The sequence below is a fragment of the Lepisma saccharinum genome, chromosome 28 (genome assembly GCF_977018435.1).
Source record: "Lepisma saccharinum chromosome 28, izLepSacc3.1, whole genome shotgun sequence".
In the NCBI taxonomy this organism is placed as follows: Eukaryota; Metazoa; Arthropoda; class Insecta; order Zygentoma; family Lepismatidae; genus Lepisma; species Lepisma saccharinum.
Window position 1 is genome coordinate 37,372,327 of NC_139256.1, and position 27,451 is coordinate 37,399,777.

The window sequence follows — 27,451 nt, forward strand, 5'->3', positions numbered from 1 at the left end:
CTGTCTCTCCGCCGTGACGTCTTCCCCGGTTCCATCTTCCCTCTGAAGCTCCATTTTCCGAGTGTCATGCGGTGTGTACAAATCACGTCCAAAGAACAAAAATGACGGCTTCAATCCAGTCATCGAATTCGTTGCATTATTAATGGCAAAACTTATCGCGTCCAAGTTTTCAGCCCACGACGAGTGTTCCTTGCAGAACTTTCCCAGTGCTTGCTTGATTATCTTAATCGCTGCTTCTGATTTATTTCCCTTCGGTCTATATGGTGTAATATAGACAGGCTTGCAATTCACAGAACGCAACGTCTGCGAATACAGTTTGCTTCGAAATACACTCTGGTTGTCACTGACAACGTATTTCGGGAATCCTGACTGAAAACAGTACTTCACGAATGCTTGCGAGATCGTCCTCGCCGTTGTAGTTCTAAGTGGTGTCAAACTAATGTGCCTTGAGAACTCATCTTGAATGACTAAACAGTACTTGTATCTCCCCTTCGTACTTGTAGGCAGTGGTCCAAAAATGTCCAGAAACACTTTGTATCCAGGCGCAGTAGATTTCTTCGAGTTCATAAATCCCATCTTTCTGCTGTTGTCAGGATTATACTGAAGACAAGTGATACAACTTTTGCAATAGTTACTGACATCTTTGACTACTCCGTCCCAAGTATAATTCTCTAGGACCTTAAACAATGTCTTTCCATGTCCTAAGTGCGCAGATAATAAATCATCATGCGAAGATTTAAGTACTTCATTCTTTAACTTCTCTGGTACCCACAGCTTCAATCTGGAGCTAAACGGTGGATAAAGTCCAGTGTTTTCGTCAACGAAACGGTAAAGCAGTCCATCATCATCGAGACAGGAATGTTGCAGATAAAAGTCAAATTTTCTCTTCTCTCGAGCATCCTTTATTTCAACTTCTTCTCCATTTAAACATCCAATTAATTTCGACAAGTAAGGATCACTCTGTTGTTCTCCTTTCCACATATCTTTATCATTAAGATCTACGGGCGGCGATGTTTCTTTCTGTCTGTCCGTCTGTCTTCCATTTACAGTGTTGCCAGCTGCATCTGTAAACATCGCTTCCGTTTTCCTTTTCTGCTTCCGGTCGAATTTCTTCTTTTGCTCAGAAAGTGGCCTAGGTTTCGCTCGGTCCGGATTCTCGTTATTCACATCCAAACGAACCTCGTAATCCTTTCCTAATCCAGGTTTATCTTGAAAAACATCAATATGCCTTCTCAGTATGGCATTCAATTTCGGCTTGTTTTCCTCTGAGATATCGGTACCCTCCATCAGCATGGCAACCCTTCTCTCTTCGTCAACCCCCTCCTCTTTGATGTCGCTGCTATGTGTCTCCACTCCGCAAGCAGAAACGTTCTCTCGGACTCCTTCGACTCCATCCGTGGTCGAACCCAGTCCCCTTGAACCAACAGCATCAACGCTGTCACGTGTCGGCGGCGAATCAAAAGGCACGATTTTCGAAAGATCAGGCTCAATTGCCCACCCGTTACGATGAATCATGGGTATAAGTCCCAGGTTAGCCATTAATGTCCTTCCCATTAACATTTCATGATTAGCATTAGATAACACAAATATCTGATCCCGAGTCTTGTGTCCGTGAAACTTAATATTCACGTAAGCGCTCCCCAAAGATTCCACATTTCCTTCCGCAAGTATTACTTTAGTTTTGTAACCCTTCAATTTTACTCCATTTGCCTTCATTTTCTGGAAAACCTCCAAAGACACAAAGTTATTGGACGACGCCGTATCAATACATGCGTGTACTTCTACATTAGCCACGTTGCATAAAACGATAGGTTCCCTTACGTCTTTTACATTTACATTGTGAGGTGAAAAATGTTCCTTCTTCGTAAAATTTGCAGTTTCCACGCCACGAACTTGACAAATTCGTGGCGACTCTACGAGTTTTTTGTTACTTCCTTCCCACGTTCATTAATCTTGTTTTGATTTGATTTGTGATTTGAAGCTCTGCAACCTTTCTGTCCACAAGTGTAGCATAATTTATTTCTCTGGCAATCTTCCTTCGAAAAGCGGTTCTGTTTGTTTTCATCCCTCACCGCAAGTCGCGAGGGTGGAGGGCGTGAAACCACATGTTCAACCCTCAAGCGCTCGACTTTCGGGCGGTCAAAACCAATGCTCACAGGGTCCAAGAAAATATCAGATTTCTTTCTCCCCCTCTCCTCTTCGCATTCCTGGTTAAATGACTTTCTTAGCGACAAGCTGCGAATTTCGTCTTCCGAAACGAAAGATTTGAATCTCTGCCTTTCCAAAAACTCCGTTTGTAATTCCAGGGCGTACTCGCTCATTTCTCTCATAGAAGTGAATGTCTTGTTGTACAAATAATCCCTAAATACCGGATTGCAGTGCGATTTCACAAAGTCAATTCTCTCCTGTGCAGAAGCCGAATTCCTTATCCTACTAAAATGCCTGTCAACTTTGCGAACGTATTCCGCCAATCCCTCGTTAGCAAGTTGAAACCTTTGCGACAAAAATAACTCTGCTTCTCTCTGATAATCCAATCCATGAAAAGTCTGCAAGAATTTATGCCTGAATTGTGAAAAATCACCGAACGGTTCCGTGAACAAAAACCACTCCCTCGCTTCATTTCGTAACGAAAGAGGAATAAACTCCTTCAGAAGATCATCTTCAGAAATTTTCAACGTTCTCGCGTAATCTTGAATCCTATCCAGATACGAAAAAGCATCTTCCTTCCCTACATTTCCCTCAAATGTCGGAAGCGGCAAACGAATTTCCTCCATTGTCACTCTTGGAACGCACCTCTGTTCCTCAACAACAGAAAGTTCTGACGCGGTCGGGCTGGACCTACTCGAGTTACCAAGCGACATTCTTGTAACTTCCCCTTTTCTGTTTCGCAAGATCATCGGTTCGATCCTCGTCCGTTTCTCTCCTTAACTTTCAAAGCAAAAATCTAGTTCAATATCCCGGACAGGCCCCCAAATAAATTTGTTACTTGCTTGGCCCCCCAACACTTTACCTCCGCACTCGAGGTTCGGTGCACTTCGTACTCGGCTCAGATTTTTTGTCTAGGGGTATCTTTCTTTGTATGACAATGCACGTGGGTTGCTACAAGTCAACATAATTATATAATTAACTACAAGAGACAACGGATAACCTTTGCGAAACCTTTATGATCAGGGGGATAAATTACCTTGTCCAGCATGTGTGAAATTAAAAACGGAAATTTTGGATAATTTCTATAGTTTAATTAACGTAAAATTTAAAGTATATACAAGTCGTATCCGAACGTTCATTTCTCTAATTATTTATCGGAAACGACATGTATATACTTTAAATTTTACGTTAATTAAACTATAGAAATTATCCAAAATTTCCGTTTTTAATTTCACACATGCTGGACAAGGTAATTTATCCCCCTGATCATAAAGGTTTCGCAAAGGTTATCCGTTGTCTCTTGTAGTTAATTATATAATTATGTTGACTTGTAGCAACCCACGTGCACTGTCGTACAAAGAAAGATACCCCTAGACAAATCAGAGCCGAGTACGAATTGCACCGAACCTCGAGTGCGGAGGTAAAGTGTGGGGGGGCCAGGCGAGTAACACAATATACTTTTTAACACATTTCAGGGTATACTTTCCTCCCAATGGAGGTTCTTTCCAGATGGAGGCACCTACCTAAGACACCCAATCCCTCAAGTTCCCCTAAATCTGGGCCTCTATATTTCTTTCATTTCTTTTAACAGTTTTAAAATTCTAAATTATATTAATTTTAAATTATTCTTTAAATGGCGAGCTATGATATAGTATTGAGGCACGTAACTAGGAATGATGTAAATTTATTGAAAGAATATATTGATAATTATCAATTATATTATAACCGTCAGTTTACTGATATAGCTTTCAGAGCACCATTACGTAAAGTGTAACATGATATGAGTTGTTACAAGTTGATATTTGTAAACATTGTTCAAGAAAGTTGGTTTGATGATACTGTTCTTATTTTTTTACCACTTTAATATCTGAGCTCAAGGAATGGAAATATTTAGTTCATTCTCTTTTCTATTTCTAGGGAGCTGGGGATGCCTTTATTGGTGCATTCACCTACTTTCTATTTTTGCACCCATACCTACCAATGAAGGAAATAGTTCGTAGGGCTTGTGTGGTGGCAAGTTATTCAGTACAAGCAGAAGGAACACATGACAGTTATCCTTATAAGAAAGATCTTCCAACAGATCTTTTTGAATGATGGTTTATTTCTGGAAGGCCTAACTATAATTAAAGAAACAATTTCAAATTTTACATTATAATTTTATTTTACATGAAGCATATCGAGGTAAAAATAAAGGAATATTTAAAGTTAATTCATGTTGCATTATTCCTTGTTATGTAGCCGCAATGATCCCCATTGTGTAATCATTTTCATAAGTTGCTCATAGAATAACAAAAAAATACAGGAAACATGTGGAAGCAGTAGCAGCTGCTGCCTGTCCACACACTCGTACGTACTCACGCAAATAAATGTGTAATGCAATTAATTTTTATTATATGTATTCATTGAACGTCATTTCTTCAAAACATCAAATGTTCCCGGACCATTTCACCTAGCAATAGCGGTTCTATCTGAGTTTCTTGTGCATCGAATGAGATTCACATCACATGAGCAAAATGCACACCTCCGTGCCTCTATTTTCAACGAGGAGTAGAGAAAGCAGAAAGGCTCTCATTGCTTGGATCAGTGGGCTTTTGGACTCGCTTTGCATCAAGAATTGAGATATAGTAATTACAAGCATGCTCCGACTGCCCTCTTCATCATGAGTGTTGCAATCTTTCCATTCCTTGCCATGTGATGGAGTAAAGAACAACCCACACATCCTTGAAAATTGAGGGATTTCTTTTTAGAAAGGGAAATTTCCACTATCTCTCACCCCACACTGTTCCGAGCATAGCACAGAAATCCAAAAGAAATGAAGGGGAGGGGGAAAGCTGATAGCAAAATGGGAGTTGTAAACAAAATGTTCCATTGCAACAATAAAGTAACTGCCTTTGCTTAGTGTAAGAAAGAATGTATTTGACGACAAGTTCCAGAAGGATATGCGAGGAAACAAGAATGTTGAAAAAACAAGAACAAAGAAGCTCTGCTCAAGAAACAGAAGTTTCATGTTTTGCAGTCAACAGCAGAAAAATAACAGATATATTATTATTTAAGTCTGTATTTTGAGAGTGGTATCAACAGGTTGCAAATAGCATAATAGAGCTTTGATACATGCTCATTCATGGTGTGTAGTGACGAGCGTATTCAACGATGCCAGATGCGATGAGTGGAATACATTGATACAGGTGCTGGAAAAATACTTGAAAAATGTCAATGGTTTGAATTAAACCCATTCATAATGTAGAAATTTGTGTTCTTTAGACACTCTCATTGTACTTGGAAGTTTAATGAAAATCTTAAATAATCATTTTCTTTTGTCATAGAACAGTCAATCCAATTAGTTATTCAGTGCATATGAGAATCTGTAACTTATACTATATGCCACTGATTTCGAGATAATTTTTTCAAAGAACTAGTTGCATGTGATTAGGGTTTCGAGGAGCCTCACGGCAATAACTAAATTGAATAAGTACATTAAAAATGGTAAATAACTGAAGTGTACACTGAAATGGTTATGTGGCATTAAACTGGTTTCTGATGGTACATATTTATATTGAAGAAGATAATATACATTATTAAAACATGGTAATTACATAAAATACTGACATTATTATTATCCCTTGAAAACCACAGCAGTTTATCGGTATAGTGTTGTGAGTGATTCTGTCGGGTCGTCGAATTGCTGAATTTTCTACAGGTCACGAAAGACACCAAACAACACATCTTCTCTTGTGATCGATTAAATAAATCACTAGAGTATTTCGAATTTGTAATAAACTTTATTTTTATAAATTTTCATGAAATATAACTTTGTTAGTCTCATTATCAGTGAAAGGTGTGTCATAACTTGGATTGCCAATACAATTAGCAGAAACGGATGGGAATAACAACACTTCTTCTGGACGTAAGAATGAGGTGCACACCCATAGAACCATACCACCAGCCGCCACTGTGTGGAAGTAGGTTTAAGGTCCACAAAAACTAAGTTGTGCATTGTGAAAATGGACAGAGTATTTATTTGTGAGAGAGTAAGTGTATTATCTGAAGTGTGTAAATACTACACAATTAAACCTAACATAACTAACTTAAAAAGCATAAATAATTTGTTTATTTGTTTCTGTGAATTGTTGTTTTAAGTCCACTTGATGCACACATGGGCTAATCGGGACTGGACCTAAAGTTTAAAGTGGGATCCAACCCACTGTGCCTCCACTGGGTATCGAACCCGGGATCCCTTGATTACAAGTTGATGATGTTACCACTATGCCATCTGGGAGGCTCAAAAAGCATAAATAGTAACACTACAAGTATGTAGTAGATTTTTTTATAATGAGTTATGGGCATCTGATTGCCATGAAGGAGACCCAGGTCGATATCCAGGGTGGTTAATTTCAGATGGAAATTTTCCCAGCAACATCTCTGCATGGAGATGATAGGTTCAACCACCCTCTAATAAATGGGTACCCGAGGTCAACCCTGGTGGGTGACAGCAGATGGAGAGTAGTGCTGATTACATCACCTCAAGAAATGGACACGATTGTGAAATGTGTTACAACCACATGCCTTCACAAAATGTTGCAATGTTCAGAGGGTAACTTTGCCTTTTTATACAGGGTGCGGCAACGTAACTTCCTTTTTTGAAATGCGTGCCATGCAGCCTGTAGAGGTTGTAGCAGGGCGGGAGTGGTCTCATTCGACAGGCGCGAGTCTAAAGTTTCGTTTGAGTCCCGGTCAGTCGCCATCATGCGTTGGAACAGTGAGGAGCGTGCGTTTGCCGTCGAGGCCTACTTTACGAATGGATGTTCTGTTATCGCAACCCAGCGTGCCTTCCAAAAGCGCTTTCATGTAGCCCCGCTGGGCCCTGTCCTGGACTGGAAATCAATTGTTACCTGGGTCACTACGTTCAGATAAACCGCGAGTGTGACAAGACGAAGAACAGGAGCCCCTCGGCCCATCCGATCACGTGAGAACATTGAGGCAGTGAGAGCTTCAATCTTGCGATCACCACGGCGTTCTGTGCGCAAACATGCGTCTGCCCTTGGCCCCTTGCGATTTTTTTTGTGTTTTTTTTTTTAAATCCCGCATTTATGTTACCCGTCCAAGGACCCTCCAAGACCTGAAGGCCATCATCCGTCAAGAAATTGCCAACATTCCCGCTGATATGCTGGTTCGGGTCATGATGAATGCCAGAAATCGGCTTCTTCAGTGTATGGACAATGGGGGGCGTCACCTCCCTGATATGATTTTCAAAACTGTGTGAAATATAACTTTAGATATGTACCTACAGTGTAAAAAAAACATTAAACAATTCTAATTCATCACATGGGTTTTATTGCGTTCTGAAATAAGGAAGTTATGTTGCTGCACCCTTTACATGCAGGGCCGGATTAAGACTAAATTGGGCCTGATGCTTGAAATCTTCAGTGAACAATAAACACAACGATGTTATAGTTACGTCACAGCGCAAAGAATAATAGTAACTGTATAATAAGTAATGCTGTGTCTAGGCATTCAAAATTGGGGCTGTCTTGGAGTTGAATGGCATTGGGAGCGTCACTATTCACCTTAGCGACCCCGAAAACTATGGACTCCACACTAATGTCGGTCATTTTACATGTCACCCCATTCCCACCCCCACCCCTAGAGGTGGCAGGGGCGTCTTGGAGTTGAACGGCATTGGGACTGTCCCTATTCATCTAATCGGCCCTGAAAACTATGGATTCCACACTAATATCGGGCAGTTTTTATTATTTCTATATGTCACCCCCTCCCCTAGGGGTGCCAGGGGGTGTCTTGGATGGCATTGGGAGTGTCCCTATTCATCTCAGCTATCCAGAAAACTATGGATTCCACACTAATATCGGTCGTTTTAGATTATTTTTACGTCACCCCTTCCCACCCCCACCCCCAGTGGTGTGTTACCCCCACAGTATTTATTTCCATATTGTAAGTCATACGTGTACCAAGTTTGGTCATTGTGAATGTCACCAATTAGCTTAGCGACTTCAAAAACTATGGATTCGACACTAATCTTGGTCATTTTAATTTCCACCACCTCTCACCCCCCCCCCTTTCCCATCCCGATAGGTGATGAACTTGGAGTTGAACGGCAGTGGGAGTGTCACTATTCATCTTAGCGACCCCGAATACTATGGATTACACTAATATCGGTTGTTTTAAATTATTTTTGCATGTCACCCCCTCTCCACCCCAGGGGTGTCTTACCCTCACAGTATTTCTTTCCACATTGCAAGTGATACGTGTACCAAGTTTGGTTGAAATCGCTCCAGGCATTCGAGAGTTATGCCGGAACAAACAAACAAACAAACAAACACAAACCTTTGGTTCACGCCAGGGCTGCCGTTTTCAAATTTTCCTCTCCTCTTGAAAAACAGCTATGATATTTCAAAATCTGAAAAATTATCTGCTTAGAATTCCTTCTACAGCATTAACTTGAATCGTTGTGAGAGTTGCTTTCACTGTTGCCCAGATATAATTTCGTTTAAGTCTACTAAACCAATGTCTCTCAATCGCCGGGCTGCGGGAGGTTCTCCTGGAGTTCACAACTTCTAGCCTGAGCTGTCCACCAGCTGGAAAGATTGCCTTTCTCTTTGGGTTTCGACTGTGATAGCAAGAAATGTTTTTGTGACAGTGGCTGTGTTGGATCGAACAATCAGGGGCACGTTGCTTCTCGCCTCCAAATGTGGAGAATGACAGACGGACACCACAGTCAATTTAGTTTGCGCAGATATTTTCATTAACAAATATATTATAGTGGAAATATTCTGATTAATTTGATTTTTTTTTGGCTGGCAAGTACAAAATTTTTTGGTGCCCAAAATGGAACATGCCAATGAAAATCTGCACTTACCACATTAATTGAATAATATTGGCCATTCAAAGATTCTGTTGACAGCCATCTTCTTCCAAGGCTTCTTCTTCAATTGATTTTTTTCAGGTCTTCCTAGCTCGGCCACGTCTTCAGTTTCCCTGATGATTCAAGTCTAATGCAGATTTCTCGATGGACCCAGCAGGTTTTCGAATAGTATGTCCAATTAATTTCCACTTCCTGGTTATCAATTTGTTGTTGGTTGGTGACTTCCCACAGGACATTAATCCCTTTTCCAAGAACTTCAGAATGAACCTAGCATGGTACTAATGCTGGTTTAAAAATGTCCACATTCTTACCCCACGAGTTTGTGATCAAGAATTGGCTATGAATGGTTTATTTTATTTCCACACAGCGTTGACTATAGTGGAACCACAAGCAAAAAAACCTGCGCAGAAGCACATCGCGCCGGCGGGTGCGGGAAAGGGCAGGGGGGAAGGAACATTCAGCTGGCTCACGTCAGCGTTGCCAGGCCTATTGATTTCTTGGGAGAATTCCTTAATAAACTATTGCTATGGAACCTCCAACGGCCAGATTAAAAACACGTTTCCTGCTCATCTTACTTGAACATGGAAGGGAGATGTGGAGTGGAACTCCACTCAGCCGTGAAAAGTGCTGTTTGAACTGTGAAATTATGTCAAACGCTACTCAATTGTGCTAGGACATTATTTTATTATATACTTTTACTACATTACTATTTTTAGATGGCTGTATTTTATCCCACCCTAAACTCTATTTCTATTTTAGTTATTTTACGTCGCTTTTGTGCCTCTACGGGTAAGTACGACAACATGGATGAATGGAAAACTGATGAAATGGATGAAGTGACACAAACACAGTGAAACGTCCTTGCCTTACGAGGTAGAAATATTGACTTCGTAGCGTGAGCAAATTATGTTATACATGTATGTGTTTGTGGGTGTGTGTGTGTGTGTATTTCTAGCAGATGGGGAGGATGGGTGGCACCCTAGCATAAGCGTTGCTATCTTGATTTATTGAGAAAGACATGCTGTCTAATTCACCAAATATATTTCACATACGTAATGCATTTTCTCATTATGGTGCAGGACGCGTGCCCACCTCTATCGATAGCTGTACACCGAACACCAGCAGAAGGCAAATTGATTTGTTATTGTTAGCATTCGACTTGAAAGATTGTGGAAAATCGCCGAAAATGGCACGTTAGCTTCATCTGTGAACACAACTTTCTACCATTTCCTGTCATAAAAATTCCTCGCGATAATAGAGGCATCGCAAACCCCTTGTGTCGGTGCTGAGAAAGGGCAAATTTGAGGGTGTTTTCCACGCACCCTCTAACCGGAAAATGTGGAAGAGATGAAAGATGTTGGTCGGTTCCCTCGGGCGGTTTACTTTCTTTTGTTTGAAATATGTCCGCTCCTGAAATGGAGATCTTCGGTACATTTTCGCCAAATACAGGGTGCTGGGTTTAGCACCATTGTTACAAAAGTATCTGTGACGTTTACACCGTAAACAATGCACGCCACTCCCCTTGCCTCCCCCCCCCCCCAGTGCGTACGACTATGCTGCCCCTCCGCCCCCAAGAACGTCGTTCATCCGCTACTATTAGATCATCGGATTTTGTAGCAGATCTTCTGGTTTCCCGAGGAACAATCTCCCGAATTTTTCAAATCTGACCTGGCAACACTGCCCCGAACACAGATAACGGCAGGGAAGTTGCGCGAACGCTTTGGACGGAAGGTTTTTTTCCTTGTGGTCGAGCTATACAAGGTAGTTACATGCCTTCAAGGTCATGTTTTGGTCCAGCACTTTCACTTTAGTCCTGCCTTTGATCTCGTCATCTGCTTCCAAGAAGGGTGCATAATTTCTCTGAAATGTACATGGAATTCCTGTTCGGGACACCAACAGAAGGGTGAACGAACATTTCAAAAGGACAAATCCTGACAAATGAGTTGTTTCTCTTGGGATGGTATCACAAAAGAAAATTCAACCGATCGATATCGACTGAGCCCAAATTAATATAAATTTCAATAGCATAAATTAATTAATGTATAAGTTGAAAAAAATATAAAGCTATTTTGGAGTAAAATTGATGGAATCAGGGAATCGACATGCAAACCACATGAAGATTCACATAAATGCTTTAAAAGGAATTCTAAACAGATGTAATTTCTCAGACATTGGAATATCATAGTGTTTTTTTCCAAAGGAGAGGAAAATTCGAAAACAATCACCCTGGTGTTGGCCAAAGGTTCAGCCAAGCCTTAAGGTTAATCTCAAGTGTTTGAACCTGTTGGTTCTTCAGCTAGCATGATCTCGTTTCCATAGAGAACTACTCTCATTAGTATGTTATCTGAAACAAAAAAATGTCAGTTCCAATTCCAAGGTTGAATCTGTAGTGCAAGGCAATATACACAGAGGATAAAATATTATGCTTTTTGAGCACTGAAACAAGGCTAAAACTAGCAAAGAGTTATTAAGAAAAAGATTTATTGATTTCATGTCCTCTAGATGCTGTCAAACTTTGTTAGTGATTCAAGGGAAATTGAATGGGGTGTAATATGTATACAATACTAATGATTAGAGGCCAGCATAGTCTGCATTTTACCTACCCACTGCCCGCTTGCCCGTGAGGACAGGTATACCTGCTAGCCTGCCCACGGCAACGAGTCGACTTGCGTCTTTACCTGGGTTCTTCGTCTTCCAGGCGCTCTGCGCTTACAAGGTAACTGGGAATTCAACAAGACCCGGGCGCCTGCAAAACCTGCTGGAAGGAAACAGCCCTCCGGCAGCGTGTCGCTCCAGGTGTTTCATCACCACGTGGACAGCTTCAGCCAGTGTTGCCTACTTACGTAGCTCGTAAATCCTATGAGGTCCTAGGAGGAGCTCTCTCCTCCAAGGAGAATTTATATACTTAGCGATTTCAGTTCAGCGTAAGCAGTTTTTATCTTATTGCCAGGAAATGCACGCAGTATTACAGCTTCATTTATTTAAATGAATGATCGAGCAAACAAAAATCTCCTCACTGAAAACTAATTGCTTTTCATTGCATGGTGCCTTAACCAGGCACGCAGTGGCGCAACCAGAGGGGGTAGGGTGCATTGCTCACAACCTTGGACGGAAATTAAGTCTAGCGGAGGGGCAAGGGTGGGGGTCAAACATTAAAGTACAAGAAAAAACAGACTAGCAGAATTTAAGAGTAGCAGGGCTAAAGGGTACTCAAGATGGAATTAATTTTCATATTTTTCTTGCATTTTCCTTCCAGACGGCCAAGGGCACCTGCAGAGGGGGAATGGAGGGGTAATTGCAACCCCTTGATTTCAAATTTTATGAAAGTAGAAATATATTATAAAATATTATCCAGTGTCATCAAGTTCAATGCCGTAGCAAAGGGGTAGCGGGAGTCGGCCCTGAGCGCCGAACGATCTAAGTGAGAAAAGTTTTAAAACAGAGAATGCTATGGCGGCCCGTGATATTATTTGCTATTAATGTTGGTTTGTTACGAGTTGGATGAATTGATTATGTAATACGTCGCTCCATGTGAAAAGAAAATATTGTAGATGGAAATTTTACATGCCATATGTCTGTACATTCGGAATGCATTTATCATGCACTTTCTTTCTTTCAAAAACAGTTTGTGTGCTTGTTTTCCATTATTAGCTAATGTGAAATTGACGTGTTGAAAAAAAATATTTCTAATCCTCTGTTTCAACACAAATGCACGTGAGAACCGACTTCTATCCCCTTTTTGCGTGATTTATGAGGATTATAATGCCTTTCATGCTACTTTATTACTATTATTGTGATTGTTCTTGTTGGCACGTTTATCCAAGTACTTGGCCCTACCCCGAAAACGAGGGTAACGGCAATGGCCCTGGCTGGCTACGGCCCTGGTGTTCGCAGTAGAACAGTGTGTTGTTCGACTCGCGACCTCAGCGTCGAACGTGACATGTTTCAGTCCTGTCCTATATCACTATATATACGTATATTGGTTGTTTACGACATATACTTATGGATCCTGTGCCACGGAAAACCTATTTCAATGTGTGTGTGTGTGGGGGGGGGGGGTAGCAACATTCGTAAATCTCATTTCATTGGTGATGTGGCTTACGAAGCTTCGAGTTCCCTTTTTTAAGTAGTGAAAATCTATTGCAGTTGGCAACACTGCAGAACGGTGTGGGCCCGGTGCAGTTTCTACTCGAAGCAACTACGTCATGTAGAGGGAGGGGTCTGCAGTTGATGGAAAGAACGAACTGAGACCTACTAGGTATCGTAAGACTGTGGGTACCCGCCGGGTCTACAATGCCTGCCAGGAACGATCTGTGCAGGTGGGCATACAAGCTGCTCAAGCGAGGGTGTTGCGCAGGTTGCATGGCATTTCAGGAGCGATGTCTCGCGAACAGGTCTGCTCCAGGTCTTGTGCAGGCCTTTACTAATGATTATTTGGTGTAGAATTTTATGAGGCATACAAGGTGTTTATGTCCTCCTCTGTGGCTGCGTAGTCTAAGGTGCGGTGCTTTGGACTCAGACTGTGGGACGGCATGAGTTCGAGTCCGCCTGGGTTCTCGGCCTGTGTGTAGGACCAGCGACAACCCACCATCCATCGTGATGAAATTTGGGAGCTACGAGTGAGTAGCATAATCCGGTCATGGATATCTCCTATAACGACTGAGGGTTCGACGTGCTGACCCCACATCACCCCTTTACTGGTTTAAGATTTTCACACCTCTAGGTACGATTGTGGGAGGGAGACTGGCAGTTGGGAGATAGGCTAAGGCCCTTTACAGGCTGTTGAGTCACGGGTCATTATATATAAGGTGTTTATATTTCGATTTTATATCAAAATATAAGAGCGTCATGTTTCCTAACTGCAGCTCTACCAGTGGCGACTCGTGGCTTTTTCAAAGTGTAGGAAGAAGTTATGGTAAACCGAGGAAGGTTTGAAAAATGGGTTCAACTATATTCACACGTTTTGCTTGTACTACCTATTGCATTTAGAATGTTAGCAAGGGGCCCTTGCTCCTCACTTTGAACTACGAAATATTTAAATGTGAACCTATAAAAATTGACGAAAATAACATTGACGATATTTCAGATTTTGCAAGAATTTATATTTTCTTCCCCCTCCCTGTCGTCGTGTGGATTGACGATAATAAAAAGAGCTGCTTAAAATTCAAAATTATGCTAAATGCTTCTAAATTGTGCTAGGATTAATTATTTATTTTTTAGATAAATGTAATTCTGCATCTACTTTTCTAGAGTTCTGAACTTGCGTTACTTATTTTTAACAGTTATGTAATAGTGTAAATTTCCCCCCCAAAATTGTTTAAAATGGTGCAACAAACAACATGGGTTCAACATCAAACTTAAAAAGGTTTAAGAAAATTGTTTACCCCTAACTTTCTACCGATTTTCTACCATAAAATCTCCTGACGAACTAAATTGGGCAGGATGAAGAAGCGACAGAGGATGGACCGTGGCATGGTTTTAAAAAGCTTTCCGCTGGATCAGCATACTCCATTACATTTGAAACATGTTCGCTGGTGAAGTAGATAAGATTTGGACATAATTTTATTTTTATTTCCTAAAAACACATTCCTTTGAATTTTATTTCCCTCTCCCAGGGATTGGCATTTGCAGATCATGTTAGAAACAATGGTAAGTGCCAACAAAGATAAAATTGTGCTTGGGTTAATAACATTTTGTTGGGGTTGGCATCACTGATTGAGGAAAGTCTTGCTGGTTTCTCGATGCTCGCCGATCTTCGTAACCTTCCCCCACACCCTTGCACTACCCCTTCCACCCCCACTCATCTGTCTGTAGGATAACAACCGATGTTCCTCAGCGAGTGGCAGAAACGTCTGTGTCCATCGTCCTTGGACTGCTACTGGAGCGACAGATAGCAGTCAACTCTTGACAGTAGCTAACCTAGGCAATTGTACGTACGGATTGCGCTCATAATTTTATAACACGCATTAAACTCCTAAAAAATAGAAAGCTGGAAATAAGTAAAAATGAACTGTAGGAAGTTCCTCACTTCCTACATGAAGGAATCGCCCCTGGGCTTCTACAAAGCATAGTCTAGTTCACCTTAACCAAATACTTTCCAGCAGCAATAATCTAAATGCAACAGACATAGAATGTGTAAAAGTAATGGATTATGTAGAAATGAAATAGTATTCCTTCTGGTACCCAAGATTCCTTAGTGCTGAGGCCCCCATTGGTCAGATTTCAGTAAGGTACATTTGTCATCATATCCCATAATACAACCCCCCCCCCAAAAAAAAAGTTCCCAAAAGATTCACATCAAAGGAGTAATGCAGATAGTGGAGACAAACATGAACTGGTTTCTATTCTCACAATTATCTGGCCATGATAATCATTCTGAATGTAATTTGCTAATTTCTTATCAGGCATCTCACCAGGAGACAGACTGAGAAATGTCCATTAGATGAGACCAGGAAAATAAAAAAAACAAACAGGTGCCTACTAGTGACTGTAGCTGACCATGGGGCTAAATGAAGTCATGTAACTCAGAAAAATAATAGTCAAGCTGATATCATGGTAAAACATAGACATGGATAGAGAAACCATACACAAGAAAAATAAAAGTAACAGTTCAGAATGTTTAGTGATTTTTTCAAAGTATCATGTCAGAAAGACGAAGTATTGCAGAAATGTAGAAATGATTGTTACAGTAAATTCAAAACTTGCTGAAAGTAATTACCACTGTTTGGAGTTCCGAAAAAGTGCAATTTATAAGTGAAAAAAAAAAGTAAAAGGTGCCTTAAACAAGAGTCTGATCTTCCCACTGACAAGGCAAAAGAAAAAGTATCACCGAATAGTTGGAATGATTGTGAAAGTAAATCTGACGCTTTCTGGAAGCAATTAGCACTGTTTGCAGTTCCGAAAAGTCTGATTTATAGGTGAAAAGAAGATTAAATGGTACCTTATTCAAATATCCCCACTTCCCATTGACAAGGCATTCTACAGGCTCAACAAAAGGCTCGAAGGGGTGTCCTGCTTGATACCAGCTCCTACATGATGAGATGTTGAAAGCATGTAGGGAAATTATTGTAATGCTAACACCCCAAAACTTGGCCTGCCTTACCTAACCATGAAGGCATTTAGGAATGTTATCTGAATTCTAAGAGCCCCAAACCTGAGTCGCCTAACCTATGACACCCCTTCGCACCTCACACCTGACCTAGATGGCAGCAGCAGTCCATAAAAACAACAAAAGAATGGCTGGTGGCAAGAGAATAATCATATAGGAGTATATCCTAAAACAAAATCAGAGTAAGTAATTGTTAAAACTGCCAAGTGTATATGTTAACAGATGTAAATAGCAATCGAACCATGTAAAAAAATGCCCATGTGCCATGATGAAATCTGATTTATACAATCGGAACTTGGCCCGATATAAATGTGCCAACACTGCAGAGTCCATAACAAGTAATTAAGATGTCCTAGCAAATTAAAATGCTAAAAAAAAAACAAGTATCACAGGCAATGCAAACATTCAAGTTTAAATTGAATCAAAAATGGCATTTCATACAAATGTAACAATTTTGTAGTGATAGTGTATACAGTTCGGTATATTGGAAACACATTTCTTCATTTTTATAGAAGAAACTACTTACGGAAATGAGTTTCTGCAAGCTTTCCAAGGTTCGTCGAGGTATTTTCCTTCATCGTGGAATACATTTGACCGGAAAATCATGTATTTTTCAAGAGATATATCTCACAGACGCAAAATTGCCATTGCTTTTGCTACATGAACTGCATGCTGCGTACGTTTGATGATGTAAGCCCCTGTCAGTGTTTCCAACCCCTTTTTGGAATGACTGAAGATGACCGGACCCCTCTCCGATTTTCTTCATATTTGGCATACTCACTAATTGAGGCCTCCTAATCACGAATCTCAAGTTAAAAGTTGTCGGAAACGTCTAGAAATTGCAAAATAAGCGAAAATACGGCGTTAGTTTTCGGAATGGAAACCATCGATTTTCGTGAAATTTTTTGTTTCACAAGCAAATAGGCATGAGTTTACAATACTGGACCACTCTCCAATTTCTATAAAATTTCGCCTACTTACTAATTTCAGTGTCCTGATGACGTATCTGTAGTTCATATTTGGCAGTCACTTGTTAAAATTGTACATTTACGTGTAGAACCTGTAAAATAACCTTGCGATTTACCACGTTGATTGTCCATACACAGCAATTCAGAACCATCTTAATGGTCTTCCTATACGCACAACAATCTTGCAACCTTGAATATTGATGTCAGACGAGGAATGCCTACGAGGTTAGGTTAGGTTCCATTAGAATAAACACAAAGAAAAATTAATATTTTGGCTAAGAGAACTATACCTTGCCTTGCTTAACATGAGAAAGCTCTCTCCCGTAATGTCAGAATACAATGTTGCTAAAGTGTTGTGCGATAAGTGACACCCATTTGGGGAAAATGGCATGTTCCGTGGAGCTACTGTTGTTATGGAAGGGTTACGTTACATTAAGAAAACAGTTTATTTAGTTTTTTCCTCGATTTCGATACTCGACCGCCAATAATTACATGCAGATTCGTGATTAGGAGTTCACAATTAGTGAGTAGGCGAAATTTCATAGAAATTGGAGTGGTCCGGTATTGTAAACTCGATCCAGCAAATATATATATTCCTGATACTACACGACACCAAATTTTAACTATGTTTGCCTAACCTAACCACACGTTAATGGTTCGTGGGGCTAGCGACAATGGTTTGTGGGGCTAGCTCCAATGGTTCGTGGGGCTAGCGCCAATGGTTCGCAACTATTTTGCAATTTCTAGATCCTGATACTACCACAACACGAAATTTTAACAGTACTACTTTACTATACCGGAGACACCTATCAATGATTTATTTCGCAATTTTTTACATTGCTAACGTACTATTCTGCATTGCGGAACATTTATTTAGAAGAAATAATGAATTTCTAACGAATATAATGTCTATTTCTTACATTAACGAGTACTTACTGTTGTTCCTTATTTCCCACAAACCATCCACGGGTAGCCCCAAAAATTTACGATAGCCCCACGAACCATCACGGGGACGAGGTATGCCTACTAGGTTAGGTTAGGCCTGTTAGGTTAGGTTCCATTAGCACTCCTTTCGTCCAATTTAGCATATACGGACAACATCGGCTTCTAGCAGCAGCAATAGCATGTATTGTGGTCTCGTGCAGAAAGCAAATAGCGGCAGCAGCAATAGCTCGTCGGAAATAGATTTTCGTAGAAAACCACATGCATTCGCATTAAAATGGATCAAAACTTCATTCCCGAACACATTTCCCACAGTCGGACAACATCGGCTTCTAGCAGCAGCAATAGCGTGTATTGTGGTCTCGTGCAGAAAGCAAATAGCGGCAGCAGCAATAGCTCGTCGGAAATAGATTTTCATAGAAAACCATATGCATTCGCATTAAAATGGATCAAAACTTCATTCCCGAACACGTTTCCGACATTCGGACAACATCGGCTTCTAGCAGCAGCAGCAATAGCGTGTATTGTGCTCTCGTGCAGAAAGCAAATAGCGGCAGCAGCAATAGCTCGTCGGAAATAGATTTTCGTAGAAAACCACATGCATTCGCATTAAAATGGATCAAAACTACATTCCCGAACACATTTCCGACATTCCTCCTCACCGGTAAATAATGAGCAATTGTGCCGATCGCGGATCACTCAATTTCGCTTATCTTGCACTTTCTACGCGTGGTGGGGTTGAAACATTGCATATGGACTACGGTGGTGAAACTGTGACGGCCGTTTCCCGTGTTACGGAAGGGAAGAAGCAACCAAGAAAACTTACTCGATATGTCGCAAATATAGCTATTTTCGGTGAAATTAGCGAAATGTCACCTTCAGCAATGTTTGTCAATGCAGAATACGTAAGTACGAATATTGAAAGGAAAAGAATTATGAAATTTCAGCTGTTTGTCCGATACGAGAAATTTACCGTACTTTCTCCTGTAAATTTGAAGAAATCCGTCTCCGGTATAGTAAAGTGTTACCATTTTAACTATGTTTGCCTAACCTAACCACACATAAATAGTTTGTGGGGCTAGCACCAGTGGTTCGTGGGGCTAGTGTCAATGGTTCACAATTATTTTGCAATTTCTAGACGTTCCCGACAAATTTTAACTTCAGATTCGTCATTAGCAGGTCTCAATTAGTAAGTATGCCAAATATGAAGAAAATCGGAGAGGGGTCCAGTCATGTTTAGTCATACCATTTTCACTATGCTTGCCTAACAGAACCAAACCTTATTGGAAATGGTTCGTGGGGCTATCCATCAGCTACCGTACATAATGGTTTGTGGGGCTATCCGTCAGCTACCCAGGCTATCCATCAGCTACCCGTGCATAATGTACAATTTCCACCGGTGACGAACACGATAGTAGGTATTTTTCGGTGAAGAGGGTTGGAAACACTACATACCCACAACTTGTCAAGATGTGGCCGCCATATTGTGTGTTAAGGAAGCGAAGAAAGGAATAAAAAAATCACTCTGGGGAAAAATTGTGTTTGTTTTCGTGTAAAAATCATAATGGCACCTTGAACTATGTTCCGCAATAAGTAATGGGTAAGAACGAACCATGCGAAACACAAAATATCAGATTTTAATGTGTTTTCGATATACCGAACTGGTACCAATGTAAGTAGTAAATAGGTCTTACCATCAACCGGTGAAAAGTGAGTTCCAACATTTTCAACTTGCTTCGGGATAACTATACTGTTGTTCGGACTATCCATACTGTCGTTCGATTATGCCACTTCTAATGAAATAGGATAACACCTTAACAGGTCTCTAAATTTCTTTTTCATGCATCTAATGTCAGTGTTCAAGTTAAATATACGTTAATGGTCTTAGTACACAAAGAACTTCAAACGCAAGCAGACGATGCAAGCAAGCTTTTTCTTCTTCTTCTTCATGCCCCTCGCCGCTTGTGTGGTAGCAGTTCTGGGCAAAGGTCTAAAAACATGGCAGTGTCTGCTGCCACGTTCTTTTTCTGCTGGAATCTCAAAAAAGATGCGCGTGGCAGTAGACTCGGTCTTTGTTTTATCGTGATTTCATCATGCTATGTATGCAATTACGTCTGTAACACATTATGTGAAGTTGTAGCGATTACTTTCACAAAAATGTTTTAAGATTAGCATTCTTATAATAATAAACCTAAATGCTCTCGTAGTTAGGTTAGGTTCTGCCTGCCGCAAAATTAGTTTGGTATTGAGAGCTGAAGGAACACGCGTCACGGTGTTGCCACATCATGCAGTACGGTATACGCAGTGCAGCCGTCTGACGCTGTGTTGAGGAAAACGTGTTATGAAAAGGAACAACAATGATGAAATGTGTTATTGTTTTTTGAAGAAAACATAATAACAATGATGACAACAATGATGAATGTGTTATTGTTTTCTCTCTTCATTTCCATTCCCTTACAACGAACGAATTAACGAAACGAGCATTGTTTACAAGTTACCTTTTCAATCCATTCTGAAAATATTGAATATATACACTTTCAATAATCATTTCTTTCCGAAGTCGCCGTTAAAGTCTGCTCATCTTTCAATTATACCGCAACTGAATTGCACAAAGTCCAGTTGGTGAGGCGTCTGACTTTTACGCGGGAGACCCGCGGTGGTTTGGGGAACTCTTTCAAATATCCTTAGCATGCCTCCCCGATGGCGTAGTGGTAACGTCGTCGCCTTGTAATCAAGGGGTTCCTGGTTCGATACCCTGTGGAGGCACATGGCACAGTGGTTCGGATCTCACTTTAAACTGTAGGTTCAGTCCCGATTAGCCTTCCCGTGCATAAAGTGGACTTAAAACAACAAATCAATCAATCAAATATCCCTAGCGGCTCCGGAGTCGACTCAGCCCAAATGAGTACCTGGGGCAAACCTGGGGTAAAGGCGGTTGGTGAACCACATCACCGCATCACCTCCATAATATGGCCTAGGTCGAGGTCGAGAATGTGTGGAGCACTACCTCCACATCACCATATGCCTCCATACTTTACTTTATTTGCGTCCATTAATTTTTTTGTATGAGAATCCCAGAGATTTTATGACTGTCCTTAAAGATGTTTTCCCACCTTGAAAATGTCCCGAATCTTTCAACGAAACGCGCAGTTTCCCTACAGTGGGATGAACTTTCCTCCTATAACAAGAGTAAATATGGCGACGAATAGCGTCTTGCTGAAAGGTATCTAAATTTGTCATGCGTTTACCGATATTCCTCTTCTTTCCTGGGGTTTCCAGTTTTGAAGCCTCGCATTGATTTATTTCTACCACATTATATTCTTCTTTACCTATGGTAACAATAGTGTTCTTAGACACGCCGACAGCAGCAGCAGTCCTGTCCAGAACTTTATTTACATAAATGATTGGACCCCCATTGTTTCTCTCTTGCTCAAAATATTTGCGCGCAGAACAAACGATCTCCCGCGTTTGGCCTTTGAGAGGAATTCCTCGAGTATTGCCTCCTGTGCTTGACATTCTTCACACAAGCACACGACATACTCAAGCAGAATACAGAAAATTATGTACAAAAAAATAACACACTAAAACAACACGCTATATACAACAGAGAATACTCTAAATTCAATAAACACCAAACAAACAACATGTCCTCTCCCAACAACATGAAAACTGATCGCAGAAATAATCGCCCGATAAGCGGCAACACCGAGATAAACGTTTTCTGTTGCTAGGTAACCAGGGCTTGAGTGAAGCACTGGGACGATTTTGATTGGCTCGCATGCCAGCAAACCACCCTCCCGCAGTAACGTAGACCCGCTTTCTCCACGTGCTTCCCAAGCGTCAATACCAAACTAATTTTGCGGCAGGTATAGCATTAAAATAATATCGCTAAATGCTTTCTAAAGAAAAAGATTCTAAATTTCCTGTACATTCATTCCCACTAATCATAAATTTGCATTTCTCTCGTCTTAATCAGTTCTTAAGATTTCTAACATACTCTTAGCAGACGAATTACGTGGCAGCAGCAAATTTGACGCTTATTCTTACTGCTGACACGTGCGTGGCAGCAGACTCGGCCTAAAAACATTGATGGCTTGAAAATTCGCGCACTATTATGAACATCACAATATTTTGTTACACTTCACTTCACTGTCACTATAACACTGCAATGTTGAGGGATGATATCAGAAGCGAAGTTCACACTGTCGAGCAAAACCATAGAGGGGGAAGGGGATGAAAGTAAAGAGGGCAAGGATAGAGGAAAAGGAACCTTTTTTCGACGGAGTCTGTGAAAGAGTGCATGACGTTGTTTATTCCAGAGCGGGCATTGAAAAAATAAATGGGTGGGGGTTTGTTTATGTTCGCCGCAGGTACAATTGGGAGAGGGAGTTTGGTGAATTCTTGCCAGATGATCGTTTGGGGTCACGTGTCCCGTTCTAAGGCGTAGGATGAAAGTGATCACTTCACGAGGCATTTTAAGGTGATGAAACCAGGGTCGAGTAGGGAGTTGATCCATGAACCATTTATAAGTAGTGGTTCTCGCTACTGCGGCATGAACCCAATTTTCCCACTGGGAATGATTATTTTTTCACCCGAGTTAAAATATCAGTATAGGCAAGTCGGATAGGAGAGGGGGAAGGAACGTCCGTAGCTGTTTTTTCATAAAGATCCACTAGGTGTTGATAAGGATTAAGGTTGCTATGCGCTTGGACATAAGTGAACTGTACGCGTTGTTCGTTTTGGTGGAGGTGAAAGTACTCCTGTAAAATTAAGGTAGGAAACAGTTGCAAACGATATGCTGCCTTACCACAACGAGCGATCGTAAATTAACCTTTTGGGTCCCAAGTATCTCGAACGAGATACCCAAATGTAAGCCTCACGGTCCCAAGTATCTCGATCGAGATACCCTGTGTCAAGGTCGTAGTTTTACGTTATAACTTTTCTATTTTTGGCTAGAATTTCGATTTTTTAATATTGTTCCTAACACATGTATTTAACAGAAATGTTTTTTTGCATTTCTTTTGTCTTCATGAAAATGGAGATGAAAAGGCAGGAAAAGGGACTTCTCTTTTGCGTCTCTTTTCAAGGGAAAAGATAAATTTCAAACATTTCAACAATTTTTTAATATAATTTTTGGGGGTTTTCTCCCTTCCCCCTTCATATATACGCCAAATTTGCACAAATTTTGCATTTTGTGCATTTTGACATTTTTTTCGGGGGCGGGGGGAAACACCATTTTTTTAAGAAAAGTATTTTTGAGGGAATTTTCCCCCTTTCCCCCTCCATATGTACGCTGAATGTGCATAAATTATATATCGTCAGTAGTGGGAGCGGGCCGCTACTGCGCCCGAAAATGAGGCTCGCCTTAATGGATTTTTCTTGTAAGGCATGAGCCTCATTTTCTCGCAGTGTTGCCAACTCCTCACTCGAAAAAATCACCAAGGTTTTTTTTTAGTCTAACCACCTAAAGCAAGGAGCTGGCAATCTTGCTTGAGGGCTCGCCTTAATGGTTTGCTCTTGTAAGGCATAAGTCTTATTTTCTCGCAGTATTGCCAACACCTTACTCGAAAAAATCACCAAGGTTTTTTTTTTTTGGGTCTAACCACCTAAAGCAAGGAGCTGGCAATGTTGCTTGAGGCTTGGTTTACAGTGCATAAAGCAAGGTTGCCAACCTGGTGGTTTTGCCATAGCTTTTTACAAAAAAAAGAGAGAGGAGAGAGAGAGAGGGAAGAGATAAACAACCGACAACCTACCTACAATTTTTTTTGATCTAACCTAACCTAAAACAAGGAGCTGGCAATTTTGCTTGAGGGTTGGTTTACAGTACATAAAGCAATTTTTGCCAACCTACATATACTAAACAAGGAGAGTTGGTACTGCCGTAAAAGAGAGAGGTGGGTGGGTGGATGGCAACACAAGCGCGCGCGCGCGCGTGCGTGTGTGCGTGTGTGTGTATAATATGTAGCATTATTAACTAGAGTGTGTTGGCAATTTACTTCCAACTAAAAAAAAAATAGAGATGCCAACGTTGCTGTAAGATGAAGAGAGAGAGAGAGATTTATGGCTGGCAACAGTAATAAGCGAATGCGCCATATCGTAATTTTCCAACTCCGTATATCGTGATTTTTGTAAACCTCTCTCGGGGGAACGATGTGCCACACACACACGCACACACACACACATGCGCGCGCGCACACACACTTATATTATAACACAAACAAACAAACAAAATAATAATAATTGTTGTTTTTAGGATTCCTGTCCTCCATAACCCCGCCAGGAGTGCGTGGTGCCCAACCAAAAAAAGTAAAGGTTTACAAATAGGAATTGGCAACACTAACAAGGCTCGAATTATTATTTGAGGCTCGAAATTATTATTTGATGCTTGTTGGTGTTGCCTACCCACTCTACAAAAATTCTACTATATGATTTTTCACAGGCTAAGCTAACCTACAAATAGGAGTTGGCAGCACTGACTTATAAACCCACTGGGTCCTCTTGGCATGTTTTTTCATGATGTGTTGCTAGGCTATTGAGCATCTTGGCGTATACAATGTATATATTTTGAGAAGGGGGTTTATAGCTTTTTATGCTGTACGAATACTGGAAGCTTGACAGTGACAACCAACAGAGTAGGTAAACCTACATCCAGGAACTGGCAACACTAGTTTCTGACAGTGAATTTGAAATAAAATATTAAACAAATAGTACCAGTGTTATGCCCCCAACTCCAACTGGGCAACTGGGGGAAATAATTGTACAACAATTTGTACCTAATTGTACAATACTTGTACCTAATTGTACAACATACATATACACAGACATAAAAGAAAGAGCTTTCCCGTAACTTACTTCATGTACAATTTATATGATTTTACAACTGTGAAAAGAAAGCATATGTGTTCTGTATGCACATATTTATTCTTATTTTTCGAAGTTGAATGAAAGCACATGTTTTTACGTTCTCGTAATACTAATCTTGCTCTACTGATTTTAAATTGCTTCCATCCGCTTTTTTTTCTGTGTTATTTCCGTATGCACGCAACATTCGCTTTCAATAGTATAATGAAACACAGAAGGCGTGTTAGTATAGCAGGCTTCGAGTTTACAATTTATTAAATTAAACAATAATTTATGTAAGAATATACTTGTACTTACCGAACACAAAATAATAAAAGCACATGTGAATGTTTGTGTGTGTTTATGTTATATGACGACTGAGTAAAAAAATAATGTTGACTCCCCGAAAGATAAAGTTCCTAGTTCGACATCAGATGCATGCAAATTTTATGTTTTGCTCTCCAAAATCTTGATTTTTATGTTTGTGCTATTTGTTATACAGCAGAGGAGAAGAGGGGAGAGGGAGGGGAGGGGGTACTATTAGCGCCATCTATTAGCAAACAATAGAAATAAAAAGTCGGGTCAAATTTTTTCAACACTCAAACATTTTAAACGTCTTCACGTAGTAATACGATAGCTGAAGATGTTTAAAAGAGTACTCTTAGTCGACGAAGCTAATTGCTAGGGCCCTTATATTACTAAAATATTCTTTAATTTACATATTTCTCATACCGCCATATGTTGTTCTATTTGACTTCTTCCAAAAAAATGCTAATTAGCGAGAGTTAATTAAGCAAGGCAAGTAAAAGAAGCAAAATAGAACATATGTGCCGGCGTGAAAATATGTAAAAAAATTCGATTCAGAAATGGATCGAATTAAAGTTGGGGGATATTTTGTATTTTTTCCCTATAATGTACAAAATATTTACCGTACATAATTTTTTCTATTTACAACAGTATAAAATAAGAGGAATGTGTGACAATATCCATATTAATTAGGAAAGTATGTTGTATGCTAGGTTAGCTAATTGTGTCTTCTACAGCTTCACTGTATAGAGGGAAGATGGAAAAGAGAGCTCTACGGAAACTGACGCTCTTAACAATATTGTACGCCCGTGAAAATTATATATAAATAAGACTTAAGCGTTTTATCTGCTTTCATGCCAGATTTTACCAACCTGTAAACTGTAGTGTTTAGGTGACAAACGACCTGCTCAAATATGATACTGTTGACAATATTGTACGTCCGTGAAAATTACATATAAATAAGACTTAAGCGTATTATCTGCTTTCATGTCAGATTTTACCAACCTGTAAACTGTAGTGTTTAGGTGACAAACGACCTGCTCAAATATGATACTGTTGACAATATTGTACGCCCTGTGAAAATTATATATAAATAAGACTTAAGCGTATTATCTGCTTTCATGTCAGATTTTACCAACCTGTGAGCTGTAGTGTTTAGGTGACAAGCGACCTGCTCAAATATGATACTGTTGACAATATTGTACGCCCTGTGAAAATTACATATAAATAAGACTTAAGTGTTTTATCTGCTTTCATGTCAGATTTTACCAACCTGTGAGCTGTAGTGTTTAAGTGACAAGCGACCTGTTCAAATATGATACTGTTGACAATATTGTACGCCCTGTGAAAATTACATATAAATAAGACTTAAGTGTTTTATCTGTTTTCATGTCAGATTTTACCAACCTGTAAACTGTAGTGTTTAAGTGACAAGCGACCTGCTCAAATATGATACTGTTGACAATATTGTACGCCCGTGAAAATTATATATAAATAAGACTTAAGCGTATTATCTGCTTTCATGTCAGATTTTACCAACCTGTAAACTGTAGTGTTTAAGTGACAAGCGACCTGCTCAAATATGATACTGTTGACAATATTGTACACCCGTGAAAATTATATATAAATAAGACTTAAGCGTATTATCTGCTTTCATGTCAGATTTTGTCAAACTGTGAGCTGTAGTGTTTAGGTGACAAGCGACCTGCTCAAATATGATACTGTTGACAATATTGTACGCCCGTGAAAATTATATATAAATAAGACATAAGCGTATTATCTGTTTTCATGTCAGATTTTACCGACCTGTGAGCTGTAGTGTTTAGGTGACAAGCGACCTGCTCAAATATGATACTGTTGACAATATTGTACGTCCGTGAAAATTATATATAAATAAGACTTAAGCGTATTATCTGCTTTCATGTCAGATTTTGTCAACCTGTGAGCTGTAGTGTTTAGGTGACAAGCGACCTGCTCAAATATGATACTGTTGACAATATTGTACGCCCGTGAAAATTATATATAAATAAGACATAAGCGTATTATCTGCTTTCATGTCAGATTTTGCCAACCTGTGAGCTGTAGTGTTTAGGTGACAAGCGACCTGCTCAAATATGATACTGTTGACAATATTGTACACCCGTGAAAATTATATATAAATAAGACTTAAGCGTATTATCTGCTTTCATGTCAGATTTTGTCAACCTGTGAGCTGTAGTGTTTAGGTGACAAGCGACCTGCTCAAATATGATACTGTTGACA

General features: G+C 40.2%; 2 protein-coding genes across 2 annotated transcripts in view; one reads left to right on the top strand and one right to left on the bottom strand.

Moving 5' to 3' along the window:
• LOC145980730 (ribokinase-like) overlaps positions 1-4,357 on the top strand; it is a 41,196-nt gene extending 36,839 nt beyond the window's left edge. The window contains exon 7 of the mRNA XM_083113792.1: positions 4,066-4,357. Within this exon, the coding sequence (XP_082969918.1) occupies positions 4,066-4,242 (177 nt within the window). The 3' untranslated portion in view covers positions 4,243-4,357. The remainder of the gene's footprint in view (positions 1-4,065) is intronic.
• Positions 1-19,983, bottom strand: part of LOC145980695 (cyclin-dependent kinase 2-interacting protein-like) — a 74,941-nt gene extending 54,958 nt beyond the window's left edge. Inside the window, exon 1 of the mRNA XM_083113757.1 lies at positions 19,738-19,983. Coding sequence (XP_082969883.1) covers positions 19,738-19,813 — 76 coding nt within the window. The 5' untranslated portion in view covers positions 19,814-19,983. The remainder of the gene's footprint in view (positions 1-19,737) is intronic.
• Positions 19,984-27,451: the final 7,468 nt, after the last annotated feature.